Source organism: Thamnophis elegans, chromosome 12 (genome assembly GCF_009769535.1).
Source record: "Thamnophis elegans isolate rThaEle1 chromosome 12, rThaEle1.pri, whole genome shotgun sequence".
Taxonomy (NCBI): Eukaryota; Metazoa; Chordata; class Lepidosauria; order Squamata; family Colubridae; genus Thamnophis; species Thamnophis elegans.
The window spans coordinates 18895277-18915766 of record NC_045552.1 but is presented as its reverse complement, the minus strand read 5'-3'; the positions used below and the strand labels follow the sequence as shown (position 1 = coordinate 18915766).

General features: G+C 40.9%; 1 protein-coding gene across 1 annotated transcript; it reads right to left on the bottom strand.

Annotated features, from left to right (window-relative positions):
- Positions 1 to 1429: 1429 nt before the first annotated feature.
- On the bottom strand, positions 1430 to 19920 carry UBXN11 (UBX domain protein 11). The gene is made up of 12 exons (XM_032228376.1): positions 19815 to 19920; positions 18909 to 19009; positions 17296 to 17350; positions 16875 to 16957; positions 15502 to 15616; positions 13671 to 13888; positions 9371 to 9448; positions 5158 to 5278; positions 4605 to 4708; positions 4260 to 4330; positions 2612 to 2758; positions 1430 to 1795 (listed from the first exon to the last, which is right to left on the bottom strand). The coding sequence occupies exons 1-12, from the start codon at positions 19909 to 19911 to the stop codon at positions 1642 to 1644; spliced, it is 1344 nt and encodes a 447-aa protein (XP_032084267.1). The 5' UTR covers positions 19912 to 19920; the 3' UTR covers positions 1430 to 1641.
- Positions 19921 to 20490: the final 570 nt, after the last annotated feature.

The window sequence follows — 20490 nt, the reverse complement described above, 5'->3', positions numbered from 1 at the left end:
TGAGCACCGCCCCCTAGTTGAGAACGACTAGCACATATGTGCGAGGGGAACCATTACCTTTAGGAGGAATGGTAAATGTAAAACATTTCTCCTGGTCAGAAAGCCTTGCACACAGAGCTCATGGGCTTATGTAACACCATACACTATAGATGCTGTTGCTGGCAAAATGTGCTTTTAATTATTAAAGCCTTTTACTTGCTCATCTAGCTTCCTGCCTGAAAAGAACTGCTGCTACAAGGGGGGGAATTGTAATGCATAATTCAACCTCTTCCCTACTATAATTCTGGAAAGTCCAAACCTAGGCATTAGCAGGAGACATGGATCCTGAAGAAATCCAACCTTCTTTTGAACCTCTACAAAGACACAGAAGGTGCCCTTTTCTTAATGCTTCAAGTCTTCATCCAAATAGACAACACAAAGGGACAAGGAAATTAACCCATTCAAAAAAATTGGGACCCAGTGGGCACAAAATTAGTAACAACAGTAAGAGATAAGCTTACTTTGGGACATAACAAACTATCTGGATACTTCGTGTTACCTAACAGCTACAATGAGTAATAAAAGGCTTAGTTAGGTAAATCATTAAAAAGCGCTTTCTGTTGACCGACAAGACAAACAATGAGAAGGAAGTTGGCCGGAACTGGCTGCATTATTGCACTCGGTCACTCCCACTCAACTCCTATTCAGATATATGCTGATTATTCCCATAATCTCCTGGCTGGGAGAACCAAAAGACAATGGAGTAGTGGGCAGTTGGGAGCTGAATGTGTAACATCCAGAGAGAGACAACTGAGGGAAGCTCGCAGCCATTGCAGCCATAGCTCTTCCAGGAAAAAAAATAGTTGAACCACTCTGGTCCTCCTTTGCTTCAGGTACTTGTCTGCTCCAAATATTAAATCTGCCCACAGAGAGAAAGCTCTCCCCCACCCATCCCCTTTGATGATTTTCAGGATGTCCTTATAGGGTAGAACAGGATCCAGAAATGTCCACCTTTCACGCTTATGATTTACAACTGTTGGGAGTGCAAAGAAAATGAAGGCCTATCTCGCTGGGGGTGATGCCCCACACAGGTATTGTGTTTTACAAAAGCTTTACGATGCTCAAGAAGTTGCCAGCTGGCATCGGCTGCCCAACTGTTTCCTTTGCGGAGATAGACTGATATTCCTAAAGGAATGGTAATAAAGGCCAATTTATTTCAGTTCCTTTGGGGCTGGGTAGAATGAGGCAAGTAAGTCTTTACCTCTGTCAGGATTGGAAAGAAAAGTGTTGCGTAAAGCTCTGTGGCAGGCTGGGGGATTCTGGGAGTTGAAGTCCACATAGTTTAATGTTGCCAATCTTGAGAAACACTGCTCTATATCTAAGCCATTTAACATTCCTTTAGTTTGCCCTGGCTTGTTTACTTGTGGCGGGGGGGGGGGGGGGACAAGGGGGAGGGCAGGGAGAATACAGTGGCTAGTTCTAACCTGTGTAGCTGGAACTACAAGTTTTACTTGTTTCTGTCCCGGACCTGCTCTCGTACAGTTAGATCTTTGGCTCGTACCCGAGCAGCTACCTTGGAGAAGGAGAAGAAGGCACACAATGTCCTAGCTGAACGACACCAGCAGCCAAGTCTGATGCATTGTCTACTGTGAACCATTACAGCTACTGCCCTCCTGCTTTGGTGGGAGAGAGCTTTTTCCTCAGCCGAAGGAATGCGTTGGGGACCAGCCCATATTCCTCCAGGCTCACAGCTTCGTCGTTATACACCCGAAGGGGAAATGTGCTAAGGATCTCGTAGGGCTCCAGGGCTTCACCCCTAGAAAAGAGCAGAACCGGGATTGTAAACAGGTTCACTTCACACCTGCCCAACTTTTCCAATCTGGTGACCTTTACTGAATTCAGTTTTAGGAAATCCAGAGGTGTTTTTTTCTTTAACTTAAAAATTCAATTAAAGGGAGATGGCGATGGAGTCAATCTTTCTTAAGAGTGCCCCCAATTCTTTCAGATTTGTTTGTTGGATTGATTGATTTATATAAGTTGCTCTCTGAAAATGATAGAGATGATGAGTTCCAGGATGTGACAGGAGCAGGCTTAAGTATTTCTACTTGAATCTGATGCATTCACAGGGAATCAACAGCAAATCAAAGCTTGCCCTTCCTAACCAAATGATGAACAAATGATATCTCAGCCAACCAGAGCTCAGATCATAATCGGGAAGAGAGGACATTATCCTACCACCTCGATTTTATGCTGAAAACAAATCCCCTTCCTTTCTTTCCAAAATAGCAAGTCACAATAAGATGCCTCCATCTACAGCTTGCAAACAACTATTTCTCATTTGCCCCGAATATTGTGACTGCAGTGGGAGGAAGCCAGGATCTAGTGAAATTGGTAGCATGCAGAAACAACATAAACCAAGCTGCGGGAGACTCAAGTTTCTTTCAGGCATGGCTCTGAACCTATGCTTAATAAATGCTCCCAAGGCTCTTTTATTTCTTAATATTACAGCTGGCAAACATTAAGCTCAAAATGCAAAAAATAGGGACAAAGCTTGTTTTTCCACAAGCACAAACCAATGTTTGCCACCATGACCATCCTTCTCAAATTTTGATGGAACCATCATTCTTCCTACCTGTTCTGAGCAAGATGTTGGCGCAAGTCTCCAATAGTCTCTGTGAATGACATTTTGACAATGTATGTCTTCTCTCCATCCTCTGACTTTATCCGAAGAGTTGAAATGTTGGTGCCAGGCCCTTCTGTCTGCTGCTTCCCTTCCAGTCTAACAATTAAAGGGAGATGGTGAGGGAGTCAAACTTTCTTAAGAGTGCCCCCAATTCTTTCAGATTTGCTTGTTGGATTGATTGATTTATGTAAGTTGCCCTCTGAAAATGATAGAGATGATGTACAAAGCAGAAGAAAAAAAGGCCAAAATGAACACTAACATTTCTTAAAGTCTGCAGAGATTCTCAGCCATCCAGGTCATGGTTGTCCCAAAGGTGCTTTTTCAGGAGGCCACTGGACTTTTTAGGTTTTTTCTCTTTTGAAGACATTTTGCTTCTCATCCAAGAAGCTTCTTCAGCCCTGACAGGGGAGTGGGGAATGGAAGGATTTATATTTTTATATATTTATCCCTACTATCCTGTGAGAGCTGAAGAAGCTTCTAGGATGAGAAGCGAAACATCTTTAAAAGAAAAAAGAGGAAAGTCCAGTGGCCTCCTGAAAAAGCACCTTTGGGACTAACATTTCTTTTTTCACACACAAAAAAAGATTTTGGCAATATCACGCAAGATTTTATAATTTGTTATAAAATCAGGAATAAGGAGGGGATGGATTCAGACCTCCAAACTGATCCATTGAAGTCCATTTCATCTACATTTATTACCAACAACACCTTCCATGGTCTCAAGCAATCAATCATCTCCATCCTGGCGAGACTGGAATCATAACTTAGAGGGTTCCATAAAGAAAACGTGCTTCATCACCTAATGATTGTGCTTCAAAACAAGGCTAAAAAGTGTTGCTGATGTTATTCCAGCTTACTTGAAGTTTGGATTTCTGCCACAATGATGAGACACTCAGAGGAAAAGAACCAGTTAAGATTTTAGACTAGGAGTGTCAAACTCAAGGCCCGGGGGACAGATCCAACCCACAGGGTATCTAGATCTGGCCCATGGGGCCGCTCTGGAAACAGTGAAGGACTGGCCCGCGGTGCTTCTGCCAGCGAAAACAGGCTCCTGAGCTCCGTTTTCAGCTGCTGCGGCCTCCTGCAACCCTCTGCCAGTGAAAATGGATCTCATAAAATGGAAATCAATAGAGATGTAAATGTTGCATACAGTATATGTTGTATATATTCTAAAAATGATAATCATGAAACAAGGAGGTATATGTATGAAATAATAGGCCACAGAATGGAAAGGAAAAATTAGAAAAAAGAATACCGATAGCGGAAAGCTGTAAATGTGTAATTGTGATTTTAATGTTTAAAAATGCGGAATAAAAATGATATTTTAAAAAAAGAAACAAAAAAAACCTGATCTCGGGAATGCTGTCCCTCCCGGGGCTCTGCTTTCACTGGCAGGAGTTGCTGGAGGCCGCAGCAGCTGAAAACGGAGCTCGGGAGCCTGTTTTCGCTGGCAGAAAGCTCACTCCACCACAGGCACCCCTGACAGGGGTGACGTCAAGCTGATCATGCCCACCCCAGCCCTCTGAGGTCAAACACACCCCTGATGCGGCCCTCAATGAAATTAAGTTTGACACCCCCATTCTAGAGCCTTGCTTACCTCTTTCTCAGTGCCGTAAGGCTGGGCGTCTCCACCAAAACTACTTCGTGGCTTTGTGCTCCATCCAGGCCCTGGAAGCAAAAGAGGGAAATGTAGGCCAATGTTTGAATGCCCTAAGAGACATTAAGTCAGATGATGCCCTTCTGGTCAACCAGCCCACACAAGATCCAAAAGATCCAAAACTCTTTACTAGAACTATTCAGGAAAAAGAGCAAGAAGGCTTGTTCTAATTCTAATTCCAGATTCTAGTTCTAATTCTAAATAGCTTTTTGAGATCTCAGTTGTTATTCATTTTTTGGAGCTTTGAAGAAGGGGATGCACAATTAGAGAGGGGGAGCATCTTACCTGAAGGGTTTTTTTAAGATCTTCCCGGATATCTATCACTTGCCCATCTCGAACCAGTGACTTTGGAAGTTTGTTCAAAAATTGTTCTATGGTGAGCTTGGTGCCTGCCAAAAGGAAGGGTTTCACAAGCTTTATGGGTTATGTAGACAATGGCAAAGCCATGCTCAGGTTTCATTTTAATCAATTTAAAATATCTTTCTGTTCTGGGGGGAAATCCCTCAAATTTCGTTGTATTAAAAACCAGCCACAATCGTATGAGAAACAGAAGGAGGGAGCACTACACATGGCAGCTTGAGTTTCTAAAAAAAGATTGGAATATATATCTAACACACAAACAGTTACTAATTTCCTTTGTTTATGTCCATGTTTATGCTTATATCTGTTATCTTGTACATATTTGATAAACTAAATAAATAAATAAAATAAAATTTGTAGCACCAAACTCAAAATGTATTTTTGGAATTGCTGAACTCCAAATGAATCTGCGATAAACACTTAAAACCACTGGAGTTGGGTGGCTGATAAATTTGAATAAAAATAAACCAACCATCACCTGAGATGTCATGTGTCTCCTTTATGCCACTTGGTTTGGAACGCCCAACCGCCTGGCCAAAGCCAGGAAAATACCCTGGCCGTTTCCTTTCCTGAAAGAAGACATCTCTCTTGTCGGCGACCTATGGAATAAATCCCGGTTGCTGTTAAGAACCCTGTTGCATTCCGGACTCCAGAGGTCACTGTTAGACTAAAAAGCAGATGAAACTGGATGCCAACAGCAATGAGAAATGCTATGGAAACAACCTCTTCCTTCTTCTGTCAAAATTCAAAGGAAATACCACATTTCAGACACCAGATACGTGAGCATCCCTGATAACACCCCATTATAGGAAACCAACAAGGGGGTTGCTTTGCACATAATGAACTGAACTTTATGACACAATAAATGTATTTGGTTTTTAAAGGAAGCTACAGAATGAATGCGAAATAAGAAGTGTTAGAAACCAACAATGGCAAATATCTAGTACTAATCAAGATGTGCAAATAATTAAAAGGCATTTTCTCCATTTATTAAAAAAACAAGGATTTCTCATTTGGTCTTTCCCAGATCATATTTCACTAGATTTTCATTCTCACGCAACTATAAATCTTTGAACACTGAAACGATGATACTTTACAGGCATATCTCTAAAGAAATATGCTTGAACTCAATTGAAATTGAGTCAGATGTTTGGAAATGAATGCTGATTGCTGTAAGGGAAACTGGCGGAGAGAACTTCTTCAAAGTTTGATTAATTTCTTAATTCTGTTTTCTTTCACTAGTCCTACGCAACCCCAAATCCTGATAAAATCAACAAGATCAGTACAAAATAACAGGTCACCTCCATTTTTGTTACTGTGGAGAGAACATTTATCTTTCGTTCTCAAGTTCTTTTACGGGGGAAACCATGCATATATTCCAGATATTATGAACAGAAGAAAGTTTCGTTTCATAAATGAGTAACTATCTGACAGGCATTTGCAACAGTGATACCATGATCCAATTATATCATGTACTGTGCCACTAGTCCTCAACTTATGACCATAAGTGGAACTCAAATTTCCATTGTAGGCAAGAAGGTTAATTGAGTCACACCTGATTTTACGCCCTTTGTTGCCCTGATTATTAAGCGATTCACTGCAGTTGTTAAATGACTCACATGGTCATTAAACAAATCCAGCTTTCCCCATTGACGGCTTGTGGGAAGTTGTAAATGGAGAATCGCGTGACTTTGGGAGGCTGCAACTGTCATAAATACATTTAGGTTGCCAGGTGCCCAAATCTTGTTCCCTTGACTGTGGGGATGCTGTAAAGATTGTGTGAGGACTGGTCATAAGTAGCTGTCATGCCCCTGTCAGAGTCTGACTCTGAGATGGAAGACGAACAGCCGACAAGAGAGTGGAAGAGTGGCTGTTTGCTGTAGAGCAGGAAACTCGGGTAGGGCAAAGACAGGCTGGGTAGAGCAGGGGAGAGGTAGAACAAGGGAGAGGAGGTTCAGATTAAGACCAAGGCCCAACCCCTCCTCATCCTAGGGAGCACAACAGGAGAAGAGAGCAACGGGGTTGTGTAGCTTACAAGGAAGGAAAGGGCACCGATTCCCTTCCCAAGGCACACCTGGGGATGGAGTTTAAAGGAGAGGCGGTTGGGAGTTCACCTAGTTTAGAGTTGTGGCCTGCATTCCTGGCATTCTTCCCGACTGGAGTATTTACGACCTTCTGTGTGTTTATCTCACCTTGCTGGAATTATCCTTCGCTCCTGGGATTCCCTATCTTGCCCTGCTGGAGTGATTGATTGCAGTCATTCTGCTTACAGAGTTTGGACTGCAGGTTTGTGGAAGAGTTTTTCTCCAGGCCGGAGAGTGAAAGGGACTTTGGGAGCACAGTTGGTGCCAATAAGGGGACTCATAGCAGTTCTCTGGCTGTGTTGCCTTTGTGCCACACCGCAGGTCATCACACTAACTTTCACCATTCTTGCAAACAAGTAACTTTCTTCAAAGTTGTTTGATATGTCTATTTCAAGAATGCACCAGAAGGCTGGGCTTTGATTTTGCCCCTCTCTACTCCCGCCTGTCTGTGTTTCCTCTCTAGAACTAACCAAGCATTCATTTTTAGGGCCCACACCCCAACCCTCAACTGCTAAAGGAACAGATGTTTTCCTCAGCAGTCAGCAGCCCAATGTGTGCGCACGGGCTGGTTTTAGAAACAGTGGCCCACGTTTCCCTTTTTTTCAACAAGACTTTCCCATGCATCTCTAAACATGTTTTAAAATGTAATAAAATTCCCCCGCCCTTGGGTAGGAGGAAATACCCTACCTCAATGAGGCTTGTCTCTTGATAAGGAACAGTAAAAGGATGTATTTTATTTATTCTAGCTATGTTCTACCTGATAATATGGTTCAAGAAAGTTCAAAAATAAATTCCGGGCTTCCATAAATGGCCTTATAATTTTCCTCCCTCGCCCGAAACTTGCTGAGTATCTAAAATTGCACAGTCTCTTTCATGTGCTGCATTCTCTTTCAAGAGGCAGGGAGGGGTAGATTTGTTCAATGAGACACGTCCTAGGACCTCATTCAGATCTCCAACCCTCCTACTTTAGTGTAAGAGATGTATTTCTTAGTTGAAGGCAGGATGGGGCACCTAGAGTTTCAGGACCACAGGAAGCCCCCCCCCCCCCAGGGGTTTTCTCTGGGATACCAGAATCTGCTGTGAACAAAATGGACAGGATGGTTTCCTACCCTTTGGAGATGAGAAACACAAATCTTGTAGAGCAGGGTGTCAAACTTTATTTCATTGAGGGCTGAATCATGGTTGTGTTTGACCTTGGGAGGGGGGGGGAGAGGGCATGTGTGGGCGTTGCCAGAAAGGGCATTGCCAGCTCGATGTCACTCATGTCGGGGGTGCCTGTGCCTCCTTAAGAGAATTTGTTTGTTTGCAAGAGTTTGATATGATGAACAGCCTTCAAAGGATCTCTTAAGGCTTTTTGTAGTTTCGGTACACAAATGTCATTTTACTTTGACTTTGGTTTGATTTCAATAAATAAAATTGTATTTGTATCTACCTTGTGATCATTATATTTATAAAACAAGGAAATTACCATACATTTCACGTTGCTTGCTTTATTAAATTGGCAAACGTTCAGCTAGACTGTACTACTTTGCCAATCTTTACTGATCTTAAAAAAAAAAGTAAGCATTTGGTAAACTTAGATAACTAGATAATATTTGGATGATCATCAGGAACTCCAAAAAATTATTACACTAAGAAACTGAAGGCTTAATTTATACAGATTCCTACAATTCAACTGCACTTGTCTTTTCTCATATTTTTTTTAAAAATTTACTGTTTAACTTTTTCTCTCTCCAACTTGTGGGTTTACCTTTTTTCCATTCTTCCTAAAGAAACTATTCAAATAATCTCTTGTTAAACTGTATTTTTTTATTTATTGCTTTAAAAAGAATACATTCTGATCTTTGACTGTTGTAAATTGCTCTGGTAAAGAGGGTGGTTTTTTTAAGAGACAATGTGCTTTTCATGTTTCCAGTATTTTTTCTCTGTTGCTCCCCTGAGTCACATAATGAAAACCTAAACTATTTTTTCTAATAGAATTTGATCTAAATATCCAGTGGTATTCTTAAACATTGTGCTTACTTGCTGAAAATACCTTTTATTTTTCATTAGTGGAAACTGCTACCACTAGTAGATGGTTTTTAAATTTTATTATTATCTTTATTTTTATAATAAAATAGTGTTTTTAAAAATGAAACAAAGAAATGCAAACTTAAGAAGGAAAAGGGGAAAAAACCTATCATTAATAGAGTTAGTTTAAAGCAAAAATTAAGCTGTTCTAAAGAAGGTTGCAGGAGAAAAATTGTTCCAGTTTCCGGTACAACAAGCATTCTCAGTTCCTCAAACCGACTGATAATTTAAAAAAAAAAAAAAAACTTTCACAGCTTGAAAAAAAAGAAAAAAAACCCAACAAAAACCAATTGCCTGTTGTTTGAATGAAACAGAAATTAGGTATAATAACTTGACCAGAAAGTATTCCATCCATAGGTAAGTGACACATTTCAACAAACCTCATAGAAGCTGGGCTGATTGTACGGATCCATTATCATAAAACCACAGAATTAAGTTGTAGTGGAGTATCTTTTTGTAGGCATTATGACCTCGGAATTTTCAATTCTGACAAACAAAAAACTAAGAGTTCAAAAATGGGAAGCTATAAAGAGGTACCTGAAATGGGACACCATTTGGATAACGACTTTGCAGCTCAGAAGGGAAAAAGCCGTCCATGATATCTCGCAGGCAACGCTGAAACCACAAGCACAACCAACGCATTAGATTTCCCCCAGAATGAAAAGCAACCGCAATGGAGAAAAATTCATTATTTCCCTGTTGACACCTTATCTATTTGTTTATGTATCCCCCTTTTATCAGGGTTTTGAGACAGAAAATATGTATTGTTCCCCACCATTAAAAAAAAAGAAAGAAATTAAATGGGACAATATTTTCTGTGGGGAAAGTTTATGGACTCCATCTGAATTTAGTAGCAATGGCAGACAGGGAATGGCCTGGGTAAAAAGAACAAGCCAAACAATTTTTAAAAATGCAGACTTGGAAGTGAGAAGACCAACGAATGACCCAGTGTGAAACTAGCCTTGGTTACTGACTATCTGGTGGAAATTGCACATCAAGGAGTGAAAGCTGCCTAGCCCAGAAATTACAGCAACTAATAAAGACTAGACAGAGGTCTATTTGGGAGACATTATTTCATCAACTGTCTACACTGTAATTTGTCTTTTCATGTTTCTTGATGGGTTATTCTATTGAAGTTTGTCGATTAGGTAAGAGTGTACTTTATTACACTTAGTTTATTACACTAAGAAACCAAAGCCTTAATTTATATATAATCCAACAATTCAATTACACTTGTTTTTTCTCAATGTTTAAAAAAATTCTACTCTATGCCTATTTTGCTCCCTTCCTTTCCATCATGGTTAATCAAATTTTATATGAATTTTTTATCTGTACGGGTCTTACTTATTGTTTTAATGTTTTATATGGTCTTTTAATTTCTTGGCTGTAAGGTGCCTAGAGTCGCCTTGACTAGATGGGCAGCACTGAAGTCTAATAATAATTAAGAAAGAAAGAAATTGGCCCAAAGTCACCTAACTGGTTTCATGCCTAAAGTGGGACTAGAACTCTTGGGCCTCTGGTTTCTAACTTAGCGCTTTAACCACTACATCCAACTGCCTTTCAGTGAAATGTTAATTGCAAAATTTAAATGTGAAACCATAATCCCAACTGCTTATGTAATATTGTAGAACAAGCTTACAATCTGGCAAGGACAGAGGAGGCTTCTTGTATGTTCCTGGCAAAGATAAACCCACTACAGAATCTGCATTAAGTCAATGAAACAGTTATCTGTGGGGGAGGATAGACAGGAAGTGCCCACTTATTATAGCTTCCCCAGTTTCATGTTCTTCAACACTTGGACTTTATCCATTGGCCATGATGGCTGAAGTACTAAAGTCCGACACTTCCTGAGAGACACCGAGTAAGACAAAACTAAATATAATATCATAACTCAAAGATCAAGAACATACCGAGAAACCAGATAGTCAGTTAAACAACCTGGAAAATCTTAGGCAACTCTCAAAAAGAGTACACCTAGATATATGGAAGACTCCTTGAGAGTCCTTGGACTACAAGGCAATCAAACCAGTCAATCCTAGAGGAGATCAACCCTGACTGCTCTTTAGAAGGCCAGATCCTGAAGAGGAAACTCAAATATTTTGGCCACCTAATGAGAAGGAAGGACTCCCTGGAGAAGAGCCTCATGCTGGGAACTATGGAGAGCAAAAGAAGAAGGGGACAGCAGAGAATGAGGTGGCTGGATGGAGTCACCGAAGCAGCCGGCGTGAGCTTCAATGGACTCCAGAGGATGGTAGAGGACAGGAAGGCCTGGAGGAACGTTGTCCATGGGGTCGCAATGGGTCGGACACGTCTTTGCAACTAACAACAACTACAGATATATAATCCCATTCCAGCTACCACCCCATCCCATCCCTTCAAGAAATGGGAAGGCTATCCTAATAGACTTATAAAGTTGAACACAAAGTCTAGCAGAAAAATCATAAAATCGTAATAAAGAGTGCAAAAACTTTATGTTCAAAAGCAGAAAATCATTGAGGGGCCTTTAGACAACAACTTTAAAAGGTCACTCCAAGTTTTAGGATTTGCATGTGGTAAAAGCTCCAGACAGCTTGGTTGTTGTAGATGGGGAACTACAACAGGCTGAAAACAAGAAGTGGCTTCCATTCACGGCATTTGTGTAGGACTCGGCTTTCCATTTGAAAGGGGCAAACAAAGGAGAAGTAATAAAACCTTGTTTTCTACAATTTCTCACTTGGCAATGTAAGTTCTTTGCAAGAGAAATAAAGGCTGCTTTGTTCAGACTCAACATTCCAGTGCTGGAATCCTTGTTGTCAGAACTCTCTGGAGAGAGAGAAAGGGAGAAAAAAAATAAAGAGAGAGAGAGAGACAGAGACAGAGAGACAGAGACAGACAGACAGACAGACAGACATTGTGGGAAATTAGTCACAGGTAGAAAGAATATGATGGCTCAGTGGCTAAGATGCTGAGCTTGTCGATCAGAATGGTTCCGTGGTTTGAATACCTAGCACCGCATAACGGAGTGACTTCCCGTTACTTGTCCCAGTTTCTGCCAACCTAGCAGTTCAAAACCACGTAAAAAAATGCAAGTAGAAAAATAGGAACCTCCTTTGGTGGGAAGGTAACAGCATTCTGTGCGCCTTCAGTGTTTAGTCATGCAGGCCACATGACCACGGAGAGTTCTTTAGACAGCGTTGGCTCTTTTGCTTTGAAATGGAGATGAGCACCACCTCCTAGGGTTGGGAACAATTAGCACATAGTGAAAGGGGAACCTTTACCTTTTAGAAGGAAAAGGTGTTTTTCCCACACATTAGCTTTTACCCCAACAGTAGTTCTCTTTCCTGATTCGTGGTGCATTCAAATAGCCTGGGAAAACAGCTAAGCTCAAGCTTGCTAACTGTAAAAGAAGACAGATCTGGCTTTCAGAAAGGAACAGCGAACTATTAAGGGAAGAGAAAAGACTTTTCAGTCCTAGAGATGGCTGGTTCATATTGTAGAAAATTAGCACCCACCTCTCTCCTAGAAGAATGAAATACTTTGAGAAATATTTAAAAGAATATTGTATCTCCCCTAAAAGAGAAAGAGAAATCTTAAAGGAAAAGGTTCCCTGCCCCCAAGCAGATACTAACCCGAAGCCAGCTTTTAGAAATGCAGATTTGGTAATCCATTCAAGACAGGATATTTTGAACAAAGGCAGAATTAGGTAGAATGGTAGGATCATCCCTCAGTCAAGATCCAAACCAGGAAAGCCATTAAGACAATAGGGATGGCCCATCACCAGGGGTGGGTTCTGGCTGGCTTTACTGCTGGTTTGCTCTTGTGTGTGCATGTGCAGTTCAATTAAAATTGTTCTGTGTATGCGCAGATCTCAAAAACAAGATGGCAGCGACAACCGGGGAATCAGTTCAGGGGCATGGCAGGCTTGGGTCACTGCCGGTTCCAGCGACCCAGGCCACCATACCACTACCAGTTTGGCCAAACTGGGCCAAACCAGTAGGAACCCACCTCTGCCCAACACCCTTTCGGGACACAATCCTCATTACGTTATCTCAAAGAGTCCAGGCTTCAACAATTTAGGCATCCTACAAAGTTAGCTATGACCCCTGCATATCCCCCTGGGAATCTGACAACCAACAGAATACATTTCTTGCACAGGAACAGGAAGCTCAAGGGCAAGGGCCAAGAGAGGGTATAAATACCCCCCACTCTCCACTCCCATGTAGTCAGCTGCACCAGGACCTCAAAGCCATGTGGTCCTGTTAATCAATAAACCATCTTTCCAATCAGCCTCCATGTTTCCAGTGTCTTTCTCCCCACTTGGAACTGAACCTAGAAAGATATTTCTTCCAACAATTATATTATGAAAAAGCAAAAAGTTGTCATTTGATGCTAATGCCTTATTTTACTGCAACAGAGAGAGTTGGAAGTCAATGCTTCTTTTTCTTCTTCTTATCCTTCCTCACTTCTCTTCCCTCTCTTCCTCCCTACTGCTTTTCTATTTACTTTTGTATTTTGTATCTTATAATATTTTATAGCTCAATTAAAAAAATGTTAATGGAAAACAAACTAAAAAAAAGACTTATCGGTCTTGAAAAGATGGCAAGTGGAGAGGACTTTAAAATAACCTTGTGCGATGGCTATGGGAGAATGTTACTGCCAGAAAAGGCTGATTTTATACATGTACTAGTAACTCTCAATTCCAATAGAAGAGAATATTTCTAGTTCAGGGTTGAAGAGAGAAGTCCTTGGTGCTCTATAAGTTTCCTTGAAGACATTTCACAACATCATCAGGGCTAATGCTATCAGATAATCTCAGATTAGCTGCTAGTCAACAATTTCGTTTCTGCTTGATCCCTACCCGTGTGGAAGGATCTTCATATGATCGGAAAGGTCCTTTGAACATGACAATCCCATTCTGATAGAAGGTGATCGGAACGGAATCCAAGCGCTTCAATTGAGCTCCACCTGTAGTGTGTTTGATTTGGGACACACCTTCTCCAGCCAGCACATTCAAATCTTTCAGATTCTTGAAAATCAAATCAAAATTGATTGGGGTTTCAGAAATGATGGCTTCACCTGTATGAAAGGAGAAAGGACTATGGGAAGGCAAGGATAAGGCATCTTCTAGTCCGTGAATTTTAGTTCTGAATTTTAGTGCAAGCTCAGTATTTGAACTGCATTTTTTGCTAAAGCAAAACCAACATTCCAATAAAACCTTCCCTAACCCAAATGTGATATCCTCCAGATGCCCTTCTGACAGGAATTCTGGGAATTGTGGTCTAAATACACCTGGTGGTGGGGAGGCACTAGTTTAGTGGATGGCGGCAAACAAATGGAATGTTATTGTCTGCATTTCTATAACAAAGGCATTGCTTGATCTGATGAGCTTCTCAGCTTATGCTACAAGTATAGTGATTTCCCCCCTAAGGAGAAATACATAGCAGAGTCTATGTTTGTAGCTTTTAATAATATCTTTTAAATTTTTACAGTAATTCTCACTGCAAAGCCTCCTCCAAATGATCTGCAATATAATTACAAGTATATAATTAAAATAATCACAACATTCAATAGAATTATAAATAACAAAAACAAAATATTTAATATTCAGGAATAAGTAGAAGAATTTCCAAACTCATCTGAATAGAAGAATGAGTGGAACAATTTCCTGAAGACTAAAAAGGCCAATTTTTCTTTCCTAGTATATAAAATAAATCAGCTTTGATAAGAGCAGTCAATAAAAGCTTTCTTCCAAGACCTACCAGAAAGCCTTGCTATTTGTTATCACATCTAACTATCTAACTAGGATTGTCCCAAGGGGGTTTTTCAACAAGAAACTGGACATTCTTGGGGGTAAAGGCTTCCTTGAAGACATTTTGCTACTCATCCAAGAAGCTTCTTCAATTCTGACTGAATACCACCATTCAGTCAGAACTGAGGAGGTTTGTTGGATGAGAAGCAAAATGTCTTCAAGGAAAAAAACCCGAGGATGTCCAGTTGCCTTTTGAAAACATCTTTGGGACAAACACAATCTGGATAATTGAGAATCTTTACAGGATGTCTATAAAAGACATACTGTATCTATAAAATATCTACAAAAGGGACTCGGTGGCTCAGTGGCAAAGACGCTGAGCTTGTTGATGAAAGGTCAGGCGTTCGACTGTCCAAATCCCTAGCGCTGTGTAACAGAATGAGCTCCCATTACATTTCCCAGCTTCTGCCAATCTAACAGTTCAAAAGCATGTAGAAAATGCAAGTAGAAAAATAGGGACCACCTTTGGTGGGAAGGTAACAGCGTTCCATGCTCCTTTGGCATTTAGTCATGCCGGCCACATGACCATGAAGATGTCTTTGGATAGCTCTGGCTCTTCGGCTTTGAAACAGAGATGAGCACCACCCTCTAGAATTGGGAACGACTAGCACATATGTGGGAGGGGAACTTTTACCTTTATCTTATAGACATATCAGCAGGATTATATAATGGACATCGATGGGAAGAAGATATCAAAATACATAGCTACTTTAAGAAATTTTGCAAAGAAAAAAAGACTGTTTCCTCTTTCAAGAAACTGATAACATGCCTTTTGTTATTCATAAAATCAATAGAGAAAGGGAAGAAATGAGATTAAAATAAAAGATGAAGCATATTTTCATGCTTCTTAAAAAAAAGACAGTCATTCCTCCCAGCTAACCTGGTTTCCAAAAGGTTCTTGATGTCAGTCTCTCTTCTTCCTCTCGTGACTCCAGATCTCTCAAAGAATCTGGGTCTTCCCCGACCCAGATCAATCCATAGTCATTCAGAAACCGCTTCATGGGAGAGGGAATAAAAAATTCAGAGGACAAGAAAATGGACAGTATTTATTTACTTGGAACATTAATTTTTTTATCTGTAATGACAAAATATCTACATTCCAAGATGGGATAGGAAAACTAAGATGGTTAAATTTTGAAATTACTAATTTTCCTGCAAGTCAACCAAGGCCACTTTTAACTAGGAAATTTTAATACATTTAAAAATGTTATTTGGGAAGGAAGTCCTGACACAAAGCCACCCTTCCAGATGCAGAGTCCTCCTGTCCCTTCTTGATAGCAACAGAGAAAGGCATAAAGAAGGGGCATCAAACTCAAGTCCCAGGAACAGGGGTGGGCTTCAAAAATTTCAGCAATGGGTTCTCTGCTCAGTGGCTGGATGGGTGTGGCCTAGTTGGCCTCCTTCACCATGGTGGAGGGCCGTTTTTACCTTCCCCAGGCTTTGGAGGCTTTCCTTGAGCCTCTGGGAGGGTGAAAACTGCCTCCCCCAGGCTTTGGAGGCCCACTGGAGGCTGGAAATGTACCAGAAACGGACTTCAGGAACTTCTGGGAGGCCCATTTTTCCCCCTCCCTGAGCCTCTACCTAGGCCCTGCACTTACCTCGCATCCAAAACAGGCCGTGTGGAGACTCCTGGGAGGAGAGAGGTGGGAGGGGCCAGCCAGGGGTGGGATTTGGAGGTTCTCTGAACTGGCCATAATGTCAGCTACGGGTTCTCCCAAATCCTGGCGAACCCGTAACAGCCCACTCCTGCCCGGGGGCCGTATCCAACCCTCAGGGTGCTTAGATCTGGCCCGAGGGCCACCATGGAAACAGCGAAAAACCAGCCCATGGTGCCTCTGCCAGTGAAAACGGAGCTCGGGAAGGCCGCACACGATCTTCCCAAGCTCAATTTTTGCTAGAAGAGCATTGCAGGAGGCTATCGCAGCCAAAAACGGAGCTTGGGAGTCCGTTTTCGCTGGCAGAGTATTTGGGCCACTACAGGCACCCCTAACATGAGTGATGTTGAACTGGCCACACCCACTCTGGCCACACACACACCCCACACCCCCAAGGTCAAACACAACCCTGATGCAGCCCTCAATGAAATCGAGTTTGACACCCCTGGCATAAAGGGTGGTGTTTGTGTGTGTGTCCCATCTTCTTTCCACTACTTTTTGCATTAGACACAACTGTCAGTTTTCCTTGAATTCATGAAAAAGCTCGGATTCCTAGAGGAAATTTTGTATTCCTTTCCATTATGTACAGGTAGCTAACCTCCATTTCCCAAACCTGACGTTGCAGCTGAAGGCATAACATTTCCAGTTCCTCAACTCGGGTTGACCCTGATGGTGTTTTTTCTATAGGAAGGCAAAAAGAAGAAAAAAAAAATTGGAATTTCTTTTTCTTTAATATCAAACGAAACGAAAAATGCCAAATGAAAAATCAATAAATGTTCTAATTCAGAACAGAAAATAAGACAAATTTACTTTGGGATATACAGTATATTCTTCGTATTATTTTTCCACAGTTTTCATCAGTTGCAAATCTTAGTAGTCTACAAAGTCTTAAAATCCATCTCTTTCTTAATGCTAAGGATGGGATAGGGTCTCTTGTTTCGCATTTCCCATCTTCACCAAGACATTGTCACTGCCTGCTGTTGAGGACTAAAAGAAAAGGAAGGTTAATGTGACGTTACCTGTTCTCTTCTGAAGGGTTTTGATCTGCTCCTCAAGGTCTCTGATCTTCTTATTCTGCCAACCGAAAAGCAAAGGCCAAAACAAGTTCCTTTTTGTATTAATACAAACTCAAACTTGTTTATTATAGACATAGAGCCAGGCAATTTTCTGAAACCTGGAAAGCACATTAGTCCCCTATCTATTTTCAATTGGTGGTATTCACATTTCATTATCTGCCCTGGAAAAACTCTCCTACTCTTGACTATTTCTGTTTCCCCTGACAGCGCAAAAGATCAGGACCCATCTGCAGGCCACTTTAGCTGACTGGGATCTGCAGCTCAGAGGTTCAAATCTCACCAGCTCAAGGTCGACTCAGCCTTCCATCCTTCCGAGGTGGGTGAAATGAGGACCCGGACTGTGGGGGCAAGTTGCTGACTCAATTTGCTAAAAAAATTGTAAACCGCTTAGAGAGGGCTGAAAGCCCTATGAAGCGGTATATAAGTCTAATAATAAATAAATAAATAAATAAATAAATAAATAAATAAATAAAAGATTTATTCAATGTTGTTGGTTTGAGCTCCGAGCTTGGCAATTTGGTTGCAAATGTTTCATCCCCATTGCAACCAAGCCGCCAAGCTCAGAGCTCAAACCAACAATATAACTACCAACCTGAGCTACTAATATTCAAAGACATTTCAGATTTATTCAAGCATACACACAAGAATCAGATCAATTAATGACCCATACTAAATTGGTGCTTAATAAGGGTCAAAGAAATTCAAGTGGGAGGGCTGGACTTGGAGCATTTGTGGACACATAAGAAATGTAAGCTAATGACATGCTTAACTCCACCCCCTAATTCTGTCTGTTCTTATACAGTCAGCTTTAAAACATTGTGTCATGGTCATGTAACTGGTTCACAATGCTTTTTACCAGTTTATGGCAAAACCTTGTTCGCTTAACAACTGCCTCACTTGCTTAACAATTTCCCTGTTCACTTAACAACCTCCATATTTGTTTAACAACCCCACCCCACCCCATTCACTTATCACCCACCAAGTTTGCTTAACAATTACTGCAAAAAAATAATCAAAAATTTACTTTTGGTTATGTGGTGCCTCGACTTATAACCATAATATCATAAAACCAAATTTCTGGTACCAATTACAGTCAAAAGTCAAGAAACTATCTGTATCACTTTTCAAGTATTTCTATTCAGCTTTTAAGACTGCAATCTTCCCTAAGTGTCCTGTCAAAGAAAACATTTCTGAGTATTAACGCCAAACATACCAATGTGACAGCAATTAGCATACCAGGTTTTTTATTGCATCTTTTAAATTTCTGTGCATATCTTGTGCCAAATTCTCTACATTTGTTATCCTCTGGTGTCTTTTAATGTGTTGTTTTGTCTTATTATATTACTTGTTTTATACTATTTGTATTGTAATTATGATTTTACTTAATTTTGTTGTTTATCCTAATGAGATATCTATTACAAGCTGACCTAAAAAAATAGCATAAAAAATTAAAAATAACGAAATGGTAAATAAAATCATAACAAAATTTCAACAGTTTCCAATCTGAACCGTTATGAATAGTTCAAGGGCAACTCCTGCACTGGTTGTGTTGTCACCTTCTCTTGGATGGCTTGTGCTTGGCTCTTGACTTTCTGCTCCAAAGAAGCAATCTTCTGCATCATAGAAGTCATCAACTCCATGTCAGTCGGAGCGTTCCCTGAAGACATTGAATCAGCAGAATATGAGGACAATCTGGAGGTGAACCTTCATGCTAGCAATTGGTTTAATGGCACTTTGTATTGTTCAAAAATGGGGCATACTTCCAGAAGATTTGCTAGGTTGCCTGCATTGTCTCTTTATCTCCTCCACTTTGGTGAGGAGAAGCTATTTGATTTCAGAGAAAGGGGCTGTTCATTGGTTTTGTTCTATACCCAAAACTGAGGCTTTTAGGAATCCAAATTCTGGTTCAAATCTATAAGGAATCAAAGTATTCTTAGTACAGGAACATGGGTCTCATAAAGTCTGAGTCAGCTTTTTAAACTGTATAGTGAATTATGATTACACTTACCCTTACTCATTCCAAAGTGAAACTGTGTGGCTAATGTAAATGCTTAGCATTACCCAGTAAGTAAAGGAAAAGGAAAAGGTTCCCCTCGGACATATGTGCTAGTTGCTCCTGACTCTAGGGGGCAGTGCTCATCTCTGTTTCAAAGCCAAAGAGCCAGCACTGTCCGAAGACATCTCCATGGTCATGTGGCCGGCATGACTAAATGCCGAAGGCGCATGGAACACTGTTGCCAAAGGTGGTCCCTATTTCCTACCTGCATTTTTAAGTGCTTTCGAACTGCTAGGTTGGCAGAAGCTGGGACAAGTAACGGGAGCTCACTCCGTTATGTGGCGCTAGGGATTCGAGCCGCCAAACTGCCAACCTTTCTCATCAACAAGCTCAGCGTCTGAGCCACCACATCCCTGTATTACTCAGTACAGTTACATAATTCTATGTCCAATTCTTTAACTCATACCAAGAATGGTTGATTGTGGTGTAGCTCCATTTGAGCAAGAAGGCAAATTAATTTGTACTGGAATTTGAGCTCCTGGCCCTAATATTTCATCCATCATAGCAGCTTCATCTTCTGTGAATCAAAGGAATTACACTATTATCAAAAGCAAACCTATGATATTCTCCTTATTCTGCTTGTTGAGAGAGAGAGACAGAGACAGAGAAACAGACAGACAGACAGACAGACAGACAGACAGACAGACAGACACACACACACAGAGAGAGAGAACCCCACACTCTGATGCTATCAGTTGGGTAAGGAAACATCTGCAATAAAACAACCAAGCTCAGAAAGCACCAAGGACTCCATTGTTTAGAAAGAAATATCTATTGCCACATGTTATCAATTGCATCATTTTCCCATATAGACTGATATAATAGTGAAAGACTGATTCAAAGCAGATTCTTTTCCCCAGGATAACTGTGTAACACATTAAAACAGCATTGATTAATTGCATCTACCATCTTTTGCTAATTGTCATCTATATGGCTGTAAAAGACAATCAGATCACATCAATTGCACATTAAGTCTTTCTTAGTTCTATATTTCCACAATATGCCCCAAAGCAGATTCAGCAGGTTCTGACCAGTTCTGGAGAACAGGTAGTGGAAATTTTGAGTAGTTCGGAGAACCAATA